This window comes from Perissodus microlepis, chromosome 23 (genome assembly GCF_051167445.1).
Source record: "Perissodus microlepis isolate ML-2025 ecotype Zambia chromosome 23, ASM5116744v1, whole genome shotgun sequence".
Lineage (NCBI taxonomy): Eukaryota > Metazoa > Chordata > Actinopteri > Cichliformes > Cichlidae > Perissodus > Perissodus microlepis.
Window position 1 is genome coordinate 10,852,710 of NC_140482.1, and position 12,349 is coordinate 10,865,058.

Below are 12,349 nucleotides of genomic sequence, written 5' to 3' on the forward strand. Positions count from 1 at the left end.
CTGTATACCTAATTAGACTATAGATCATACAAGACAAGCAACGAACATGTTTGCTTTTGAAACATTTTGTGCTCCCCTTTCACCAAAACTGTCCATCCCTCCATCCTGCGATCAAGTAAAAATTTGTAAAAATAAAAATGATATTAAGGAAATGCATCCTGGCATTGAGTTCAGTCCCTGTTCAACTGAACTGGGTCATGAGGAGGTATCTGTGCCTTTTGTTTATCAGATGTGCGAGCTCAAACGACTGATAATCAGACAGTTAAAAAAAGCAGCAAAGTGAAATGCAAATTCAAAATGATTTAGGCTAAGTCTGGCCTGATTAAAAGCTGGCTGCTTGGCAGTTAGCCACTGGATGTATTCACTGAGCAAAGACTGAGATGAGGCTCCATTATGTGATATTATTATGCAGCAAAAATTACAGCAACATAATAAGAGGTCTTCAACAGTAACATTAACAGTAAGCATTACCACACATATTATAGATTATATGGACTTCCAACACATTTTCCAATACATGACACAGATTATCAATATCACTGAAGCGTCTCTGCTACCTTATCTCTTCATTTCATTATGGTAACAACAAGAAAAAAATAAACTACCTACACTGTATTGATTAGCAGTTAAAAAAAATTGTTGATTTACATTAAATCATTAAAGTAACAGTTTTTAAATTAGAACATATTGAAAATCCATGGATTTGGGGACATTGGAGTCGAAGGTGTTTAATCAAAAAAAAAATTCATATGAATAAAAGATGATATCTAAATGGCATAAATTGGAATATAAATTACAGCCTCAAAATCCAACTGATTATCAGAAAATGTCATTGGATAAATTAAACCTGAAATAATTGCATTTGGTTGTGGGTCAGTTTTAATCTTTTTTTTTTTCCATGCCACTCTGTCTAACGAAAGCCAGGTCAGAAACAAATATCGTACACTGTACCAGTTAGCGCGTGTTAGCTAATATAACCCAGTGACATGAAGTCCATTCTGAAATAACCAAATGCCTGTGTTACGGCTTTTTACTTATTTATTATTCATTACTGCATTTATCAAAAACACAAAAATTGTTGAAGTATCTCTTTTTATTTGGCATACAGCTAACTACCTAGCTAGCTAACTAGCTAGTCTGAGCTGTGGGCTTGTATTGAGCAAAAGAGAGTCCAATTGCTGATTTGACCAAATTTTCAAAAGACTCTACAGTAGCATGTGAACAGCCGCAAGGAAACTATTGCTTCAGCTGGACAAACTAACACATGCAGCTAAATTCAGCCAACAAAGACTCAATGCACAATTTAACCCCATCAAAAATTCATGTAAAGGTACAGGAGAAGTCATACAAACTATAAGACATTGGTATAGCCTTTGGGTTGGAAAAATAAACCAATGCAGAACTTTACCAGATGGCTGCTGACCTATGTAAACACTTTCATTAGGAAGTTATGGGCTCATTCACTCATTCTGGGTAATACAAAATAAAATATAAAATCTGTATTTAAATCTCAATCACGCTGTGTTTGAAACAGCAGGATTATCCCTGGTACTCTGAGTGTTCGGTATCATGGTCAGACCTGCCCCTCCTTGTCACACTGGATTTTTTAAACCAAGACAGCAACAACAGAACCCTCATTTCAAGGTTTCAAAATGATACTTCAGAAACCAGTTTATAACTTCAAGGTATAGCTGGGTCAATCCTTAATACCATCTATTTGAGTAACAAGTAATGTTAGGCTAACAGTACTTTTGTGCCCTCGAGTAGTCTGTATTCAATGCAAATTCAATTGCTAGCCTATTATCTTACTACTACAGTATCCCAAAGACGTTAGTAAGGAAGTTAACATTAACTTGTAGAAAAGATCTTCTGAAAAGTGAATAACTCTTTGACTGTATCTTGTGTCAGAGTGAATGGGATCCTGTGAAACTAAAGCCCGAAATTGTACAGTTCAGTTTTTATCATTTTACCAAAACCGTTCCAGGTTTTGACTGTAGTACAATACGAATCTGTATTCTGCATTTGGGGCACCACAAGCTGCTGAGTGTGTGATTTGTTTTAAACGATTGGTAGTTGCACATTTTTTACCTTTCATTTAATCTTTCCAGCTTTACTTTGAGCCTTAGTTTTCAGCTATTTGCATGCATGGCAGCTTGTGTGTTGGCATGAATGTCTCACCATATAGTTGATTATGTGTACATATGTTTGAACATGTATACTTATCTTTAACATGTGGCTTTTAACTGTAAAGCAATTTGTAACTCTGTGTTTTACAAAAAAGATTTGCTGCACGAATATAAAGAATATTTGAACATTTTTTATTAACATTACTTCAGGCACGCATCTTATCAGGAAACTGCTGCTTGAGACATTCATAAAATCTATTTATTTATTTTCTCTAATTGGACATATTTTGGATACTATATTTGTGAAGACTAAAATAAATGTGGGCTTTTTTTGTCAAAGAGGACCATCTGGCTAATGCCCCCTAATGTACCCTCAGTTAAATTACAGACAGTTTCCGTAAAATGCAATTAATAGACCATATTTGCAAAAATGACAAACAGCATTGTGGCAAAATGCAACTTACAATGTAAATACAAACTGCTATTGAGAGCTTAAAATTTTATTTTTTGCTGCTTTCCCTAATAAACAGCAAACACACAAATACAGACTGGCTGCCTTGAAACCACGATAAAAATCTGCATTCAACATATCACTCAGCTCTACCTGGCATTCATTTATGTAACAGCTCATATCACAAACACCACGTCACACGTCTCCCTCTCCTTTTGATCTCTTAAAGCACTGAGAGGTCTATAAGTAGTCCACAGGGCTAAATGCTATGAACTCCACTTGCATAATCAAGCATAGCTGCTTGACTATAAAGTATGAACACTGACACATGCAAATGCAAGTGTGCAAGTGCACACACACACACACACACACACACACACACACACACACACACATGTTTTTGCTTTGCTCTAATAATTCAAAGCTTGCATCCATAATAACAGGTCCAAAAAGATCAATGGAAATTCAAAACAAGGGCTTTATGAAACAAACATCAAACAATAGCTGAAGGCTGAACTTTGCATTGTTGATCATGTCTAACCTGTCTGCACTTCTTGCCGTAGATGAACTCTAACGGCAGCCCTCTTTAAAAATAAAATAATAAAAATGCTAACACTGACATGCCCTTCAGCATGACACAAAATCCTCTCAGATGCTGCAGGACTGTGCCAAAACAAGGCTTTGAACACAAAGAATTAACTTGGCTCTGAAAAACATTAGGGAATATTTTTGACCCTGATCATCCTTTTGTTGCTTTTTGCGTGATAAGTGTTGCTTATTTGCAGGGCCCAGAAATTGTCCAGAACAGCTTTCATGGTTACTGTTGACTTTGTGAGTTTGATTTTGATTCAATTTACTTCCTGTTTTATTTTGAAGGTTAGAACCCATGTGATTTTCTGTGATTGCACTATCATTTGTTCTTTCCCTTTGTAGGGTCTGATTACATTCACCTGTTCCTTATTACCGTTCTCTCCCCTTGTCAGGTTGTGCTCTCTTCTCACTCTTGTTCTCAGGTCTTCTCTATTTTTGGATTTTGGATTTTTAATAAACCTGCCTTATGCAGTTCTTTTGTTATTATTTTTCTGACTATATATAATCATAGGAACTTTTCATCATTTCATTTATCTAAATATAGAGGCTCATTTTAAGAAAAATTATTTTGAAGGATAAGGCTGCTGTCACTCTGTATTTTCCTCTATGAAATAAAATGACCAAAATCAACAATGCTTTCGAGTGTATTGTATTACTTTTAGACTGCTTAACTTTGTCTTTGAAACTCTAAGCTCTACTTTTGATGAAAGTATGTGTCACAAAAAATTAGTAGAATTTTTAAATTATATATACAAAAACCTCAATAATCTCCTTAAACTCTAAAATAAGGGACTATTTTTAAGTGGAGCATAAATACACACTTGGTGTTCTTGTGAGTGTTTACTGCAGCATAATGATGTATGTGGGATTCAAAATAAACTGCAGTGCACATTTATGGTAATCAAAGCAGGTGTCATGCAGTGCAACAGCGTGGTTCTCTGATCTGTTTTTAATTGTTTGGGGCCTCAACGACACTTAATGGCACCAAGGATTAAGCTATATGAAACTTTAGCTATATAGCAAGTCAAGTGGGATCAAGTTTGCATAAGCTGTGGATTTGATAACAACAGGAAAATGACATTGTTGTTAGAGCGAGAAACTGAGGCGGGTGCGTAAGGGGAATATTCACTGCTAACAAAACTAGAAGGAGCCCTTTTTTATTCATAACATCAACTCAGTTAAACTTCTGGAATATCGATCTGGTCAGTTAAGAAGCAGAGGGGGTTGTTAATTAGTTACAACTGTACTGCCGTTGATTAAATTAAGGGGCAACAATGAGACAACCCTGAACACCGGAATGGTTTTACAGCCACTAACATTTTTCCGCTCCTCATCTTTTCTGACTGTTTTTTCATTAGTTTTGCATTTAGCTAGGGTCAGTCTCTCTGCTGGTAGCATGAGGCGATACCTGGACCCTACAGAGTTTGCACAGGTAGTCCATCTCCTGGAGGATGGCACATCATTACTTGTCGTTGTCAGAAGACTTACTATGTCTCAAAGCACAGTCTCAGGAGGAGACTGGAGATTTCATAAGACAGGCAGTTACTCTGGAGCTGGACATGGCTGTAGAAGGTCCTTAACCCATCACCCGGACTGGTATCTTCTTCTTTGTGCAAAGATGGACAGGATGAGCAGTGCTAGAACCCTACAAAATGACCTTCAGCAGGCCACTGGTGTTAATATCGCTGACTAAGCAATCAGAAACAGACTTCATGAAGGTGGCCTGAGGGACCAACGTCCTTTAGTGGGCCTTATTCTCACTGCCCAGCACTGTGGTGCCAGATTGGCATTTGCCATAGAATAGTATAACTGGCAGATTCTGGCCACTTGTCACCAATGAGAGCAGTTTCACCCTGAACACCAGGCTGATGTCACAACACCCTGACTGCAATTAGGTATCAGGATGAAATCCTTGGACCGACTGTTAGACCCTGTGCTGGTGCAGTGGGTCCTGGGTTACTCCGGGTGCACAACAATGGTGAGAGTAGGCAGGGACTCAAGATTACCACTGACTCTCATGTTCATCCAACCTAAATTCAATAGAACAACTCTGTGACATTATGTTTCAGTCCATCCAACACTGCCAAGTTGCACCTCAGATTGTCCAGGAACTCAGTGAGCCCTGGTCCAGATCTGGTTGGAGATCTCCCAGAACATCCATCATCTTATTAGAAACATGCCCAACATTGTCTGGTATGCATACAAGCATGTGGGTCCATACAAACTACTGAGAACCATTTTGAGTTGCAACAAGGAAATTTTGGCAAAATGAACCACCATTTTTTTTGTAGTTGCAAGGAGGTTGCCGTCCTATTTTTACTCTAGTGTGACTGAGTCATAAGATAATGTACAACATGGAATCCTGAGAATGCTAACATGTAGCCCAGTCAAAAGTCCCACTGTCTCATTAAGAAGAAGACCTGCGAAGATAATGCGGTGACAAGCAGAACACACCTGAGTCCATAGAGGACAGTCCCATCTGGATGCAGGCGGATCATGCGGTTTTTGACTGTGACTCCATGGACGAAAGACTTCTTGTCATTGAGAAAGTAGGTGTCGGGGACCCAGAGCTGGTCAGCAACCCTGTTGTCAAGTGTCAGGTTGAGAGGGATTCCCACATAGGCCAGGCGCTTGTCCCTCCAATACTGCTGGAAATACATAGTCAATGTGTAGTCCTGTGGATAGAAAAAGAAAACACAATAAAAGGTGGGTACATCTTATTTTTACATTTTATACAGGCAATCACTTCAGGTTTTCTTTCACAGGAAACAGCAGACATTAAAAAGCAACATGAACAGCTTTTGAAGGAGTGTGGGCCAACTGGTTCACACACACACTCTAGCCAAATTCTCTCAAATGCCTTTGCCCTGTCTTTTGCAGTACAGTAACCAACACAGTAATGTGCCATTGTACAACAGTGTGTGGGAAGGCTGACTCATGTAGCTGCAGCTTTATTGAAAAAAAATCAAAGAAAATTTCACCTGATCTTCAACTAATTTTTTTCCTGTGGTTGAGCATTCCTCATATAGGCACATTGATTCACAAAACCTCCAAGTTGACCTATAACAACAGCCCAGAAGCTTTTTAAACATACGTTCCCTTTCATTAAATTCCAATGGGGTGACACTTAGGCTGTTAAAACACAGTGAATTATTGTCAGCTCTGTTCCAGTGGCTGTTTTTCTCTCAACGTGCTTAAGTTGAATGCAGCTCTTCTGTTATTCTCCATAGGCGAAGGAAATGGAAACACATGCTTTAAGTAACACTTTATTGTTCTATCCTCTAAGGTCAGTGCTTATTTGTTAGTCTAATAGGCATTTTGCAATTACCCAAATGCAATCAAAAAGAACTTTATCTCTAGGGTTGCACTGCAGTATGCAAGGTTTTTGAAGTTCTTTAACTATATTAGTAGATCAAGTTTGCTGTTAAAATATATCACGTACACTGTCTTACAAATAAGATGAATTTATAATGCATACTTGTTCAATCAAATACAATCTAAGTTTGTGTTTGTTTCAGCATACACAGTCTGGCATGATCACTAGATTTTGGTGGTACAGTGATTATATTTCACTAACTTTTACTCCTCCTTTTGTAGGTGCACTGTGTGTCAACATTTCCTGCTGCATGATTGGTGTTGAGTAAATTTAGTCTTAATTTTATTTGAACTGGAGGTCCATTTGCTAGGCCTATATTAGTACTAGTAAACCCTTATCGTTTTCTGAGTTTTGTTTTCTGTGATTTATCTACTTTTAGTCCAATTTTGAGTTTAGCCCAAATCAGACACTGTACTCATAACTATAGGCTAGTTTTTAACAACTGGAATAAGCTCTAGTTTAAGCTAAGTAGAAAATGTCAGTATGCCAGTTAGGGCTGGGCTATATCATACCGTTCACGGTAATACCGGTGTAATGTTGGGCAACGATAGGAAAATGAAATATCGCGATAGAATATGGGCAAAACGCGCAGTGCCTTTGTTTACATAAGCACAAGGCGGCGATGCAGAATAAGAAGAGCGAAAGCGGATCATTAAATGAAACGGATGAACCAGAATTGGTTTGTAAAAATGCTGCAACTTTGGTGGTGTGGCACTGGTTTGGCTTTCATCCATCAGATACACAACAAAGCACTATTTTTGGTAGCGCATGCTAGCGGGCCGTCGTTATTACCGTGTTTTTTGGAAAACACGGCACACTTAAAATCAATCCTTTGATTTTTCTGATAATCGACAGTGCCCCTTATGATCCCGTGTGCCTTATGTATGAATTCTGGTTGTGTTTACTGACCTCGAAACGATTTTATGTGGTACACGGCGCTTAAAAATCTGTCAAATGTTTCAGTACGACTTTGCTAAGCTACGAAGCCGCACCGCTTGATGGATTGTCGGAGCATTACAGCTACCGTAGGCAGGAGCCTCGCGGAGTGATACGTACTGTGCTTCAACATAATATTACCGTATTGTGTGTGTATAACCTCTTAAGTTTTGTGGATATTATACATGGTTATGCTGAGGATATGTCGGCCAATTTCCACTGGAAATGCCTTTTGGTTAAACTGTCAGCAAGGAATTTGCATTTGCACTGATAATTTTTTATATAACTTTAATGCACTTAAAAAAGCTGCTTGTTTAAGTGAAAATACATTGATGGTTGTTTTTTTTTTGCACTAATAAAGTTGTGGAGTTGTAAAGTATTTTGTCTAGTATCAATTATATCGTCAGTTTTATCGTTATCGCAAATTTTCAAATGTATATCGTGATAAATATTTTTGGTCATTTCGCCCTGCTCTAATGCCAGTACACCAATATGGTGAACCAAGTATCCAGCATTAGCATTTATAGCACTGTCAAGATTAATGTGCTAGCATGCTGCCGTTTTTTGCTAATTAGCCTAAAGTGCAAGGTAGGCTAGCTATGGACAGCCTTAAAAAAGTTGCTGACATAACAAACGTCTTTGTCTGGATAAATACTGGGAAATTATTTTTTTAACCACTGTCAGTATTAATCTATGATTATTATCAGAAGAAAATGTCATATAATATAAATCAGCGGTAAGTGCATGTTCAATAAATACACATTGTTTCTCAAGTTTATGAGTAATCATGTTAAAAAAAAACAAACGAAAAACAGTTCTCTGAAGAAAAAAAAAGCCACAAACTCAAACGAAATCTCACTCTGTGACTACGTTTTGCAGCATTTGCATATACTGAAGTGTTTATGTAATAGTAGTTCTTGTGTCTTTCTGTATAAAGCTCACCATCTGGCACACAAGTCAAACAATTACTGGCAAGAGGTACTTAAAGCCCAGCCATGGGTACACTCATAGCCCTGCGAAAATCCAACATTTAAATACTGTTGTGTAAGTAAATACTTTTGTTTTGCTTTGATTCGAGCCGTATTTGACCAGTACAGAAGCAGCAGCAACGATAGAGGACAGAGCCCCTCCCTCCCTCCACATCACATAATCCACTTAACCAAGCTAACAGTCCCTCTCCTCTATTTCTGTGCTTCTGCACCTCTCCCCCCTTTCTCTCGGTCTCTCTCTCACTCTCTCTTTCTCGGGGCAATGCCATGATCTTCCCTCTTTACCTGCTGTGACGTTGTAATGAAACCAGCCAGCACCAATCTGGCACTGGTAGAGGCACACATGTCCGTGTGGTGCTGCAGTTTTCAGGTTTACCGAATGGCAACAACAAGAACCCCCCCCCCAAAAAAACAAAAAAACAAAAAAACAAAACACGATTATAACCGTCCAGTGTGATGAGCACAGCTTTCCAAAATGTTCATGTGTGACAGAACTGTTACATAACCCAAGTAGTTGTTTGTCTCTTTGCAAGCGCCTGAAACACTGTGTTACTAATGCATACAAAATGCTCAAGGTTTTGCATTTTCATGACGAGGGGGGATCATACATTTATGCAAATTGAGGCGACTGACTTTGTGTTAAATAATTGCTTTCTTTTCACTTGCTCTTCACAGTCAGTAAATATGGTTTCCAGGTTTGGTTAGAACACAGAGATGTAAAAGTGAAGGGCTTAGTCAGCACAGGATACAGATTGGGCCCACAGCATGACAAGGAAAGCTCGATGGCTCTGAGCCATAAATGTATAGTCGTGGAACCAAGGCCTCTTTGGTAGTCTCTCCTCTCAATATTGCCATATGATGGTTTTTACAAATTATGCGGCATAATCAGGTAGCAATGACTTTTTGCGGTATTACCATCTTTAAAACAAGCCCGTGCCAAGCACAGGGTTCAGTGATTCTGTTTAAAGTATGGTACTTATATCTTTAAAATATTACTGTATCAAAAGTTGGAACAGATCTGAGAATTGCTTTACTTATTTATCATGCAGAAATATTGTTAAAAAAGGATTAATCTTTGTGTATGTTTAGCGCCACATTCTTTCTAGCGTCTGTGAGGGAGCTCTGGTATGCTCATTCACAATTTCACATTTGTATTATTGGACTATACTAGTGTAGCTTTGCTGTTTCACAGTTCAAAATAATCCTTGTTGATCTCGTACTGGTCTGTGGTGAAGCCCTTCAGTTTATCCTCTGCCTGAAGCAAGCTGTTTTATTTCCCCTTCCTCTCCATTAAGCTAGCTTTCTCCTGATTGGTTCAAACATAAGAACAGTGGGTGCATGGGGCACCTGTGCTCACAGCCAGAGCTGTGTGCCTGAGATGACCATAGCGTCTCTCACTGATATCAGCCATGAGCAGAAGAAACCAGTGCAAACTGAAAGCCTAGAAAAGTCTGAAGCCCAAGTTCCATGTTTAACATGAACGCCCACCAGTGTAATAGGAGTAAGGAGAACAAAGACGCCTTTTTAAAATGCAGCACATTTTATGTTTGCTTGAAGTCTGTATTCCAGATTGAAGATCAAGCAACAGTCATATAAAAGCAATGACTGCAAAAATAAGTTGCTTTAAATCAGCTCCCTAATTTTGGAACTGCTAAACAACTGTGTAAAAGGCATCTTTCACTAAGCAATTTAGATTGCTTAGTCTAAGTCTTAGTCTTAAAGTCTTATAATTTCTGAAATTATACCTGAAATTATAGCAGGTCTGTAAACTGGAACAAAGCCACGACCCTGCCTATAAGTGGTTAGTAGTATTTTTCTCAGTTAAATCGAACACACTAAAGAACAGAACCTTAAAAAAACTATAGTACATACTCTGTATAATCTGGACTGTGCCATTTTACACTGAATACCAGGAGACATTTCAAAGCAGCCAAGCCTCTAATTTTAAGCCTTACCAGTCCCCAAATACATCATATAAAACAAATCACCAGTGGTCCAGTTCTTACAAAAGAGCGAACTATACATAGAAGCTAAAACTGCATTTTTCTCCAGTTTTAGACACTTTCACTTTAGCTTGATTTCTTTGGCCTCCAGAAGTTGCCATTTGATGCCGTTACAGCCGTTTAGATGATCTACCACTAAAATGCTCCTCCTTTGTTCTTGGAACTGATGGTGGCACAAGGAGGAGGTGACAACAGGGTCTCAGAAACATGATGTCGGTATCTGTGACTACTTTCTCTTATTCCAGAGACGCACACAGCGCTGGCAGTTAAATATGCTGTCAGTGCTATGCTGCTATATTTGCATTTAATCCTTTTTCAGTTACTTTAAATGACAGGAAAATAAATTCCTGTCATTTTTTAGGAACTTGTGACATAGAGGGCAATAAGTGTTATCAGTCAAAGTCCCATTAAAGTAGTCTACGCAGCCTGATCCCAGCAGGTGGTGGAAATTAAATTTGCTGTATGAATCAGTACCATAGACGGTCCCCCTCCGTCTGCTCCATTACCGCCGTAACTTTAGCCTCCATCACTCCCAGTAAATGACGCCCTATCTCCTCCCCGCCTCCCTGGGAGTAGTATCATGCATGAGGTTTCTATCTCCTGGCGGAGTGTCAGCAGGTGGGCAGCCCAGTGAGCACCTCGTAAGACATGAATGATTCACATCCATCGTGTAGCCTGTGCAAACACGCGGCCAAGGGATCCTCATCAATCTTGCATGGAGACAATCAAAATGAATATCATATGAGGACGAGTACAGCTTTGCGTTACCTGCTCTGGAACAATATTTTCTGTGGGTTTTTTTTAAATGCGATTTTTTTTTATTTTGTACTGGGACTACAGATTATGAATTATTGGCATGTCTCACAACACTTCAATTCCCACAATGCCGTGCTTTACCACTGTTGTTTGATTATTAGCGTATGTTTTCCACAGAGATAATGACAGTGACCAGTGGAAATGATTTCCAGCGAGCCTCAATTATTCAATTAGCTCGACTGGATAATCACTCCCAATTCAGGCTGTGTGAGAATTCAGATAAGCAACATTTTGGCTGTGAAATGACCCAGATTCAGCGTAATCTGTCTTTCTTGCTCTCTCTCTCTCTCTCTACAGCACTAGCATCTGAACTTTTATAGCATCTAGGAAATATGCTGTTTGTCACATGTCACTTACACTCACTTGCATATGCTCCAATTAGCACATCACAGAGTGCAGCACAATAGAACAAAAGGAAAAAACAAACGTGCTAATAAACTGAAAAAGAGAAGACGGATCATTGTTCCATCTTCCACTTATCGAAAGTGTCAGACTTCCCCATTGAAAGATAAATGACTCAAGTTTTCCCCCTGACTTAACTTCCCATTTTGGTGCACGAGAGGAAAAATGTTGGCATGATATGTAATCACTGTGTACTCCATATGAACCCCCGTATGGTAAAGCAATTTGAGTCCATTTGATGTATTTTTTTCAAGCTCCCCTGGGGGATGGCCCTGAGGCAGCGTACCACCGCAGTGCGGGGGAATCCCTCAGCGAGTTCCTATCCCCCTCCTCCTTCAACTGCCATAGAATGGTAAAAATAGCGCTGTCTCTAGCTCAAACACAGGGACGTGATTGAATTGGACTTTTTCCTCTAAATGACAATTTTGCCCTGCAATTTATAGGATAATTTCCTCACTGTCTAATATCTTATGATGCATTGCCTCATAACAAAAAAAGAGGGGAAGGACAAAGGGAAGAACGACGGAGAACAAATAATGTACAAACATTTTTCTCCCTTATGAACGGCCATTATGACTCTGCGCCACATACTGTACCTGCGTACAGATTGTTCTTGCTTTATTTATTGGGGTCTAGCAAATTGTTTCTCTTAAATTGAT

The 12,349-nt window shown here is 39.0% G+C and overlaps 1 protein-coding gene across 4 annotated transcripts in view; it reads right to left on the reverse strand.

Moving 5' to 3' along the window:
- LOC146360941 (gamma-aminobutyric acid receptor subunit beta-3-like) overlaps positions 1 to 12,349 on the reverse strand; it is a 91,903-nt gene that overhangs the window by 29,081 nt on the left and 50,473 nt on the right. For all 4 annotated transcript variants that reach the window (XM_084922338.1, XM_084922337.1, XM_084922336.1 and 1 more), the window contains one exon: positions 5,623 to 5,843. In XM_084922338.1, coding sequence (XP_084778464.1) covers positions 5,623 to 5,843 — 221 coding nt within the window. The remainder of the gene's footprint in view (positions 1 to 5,622; positions 5,844 to 12,349) is intronic.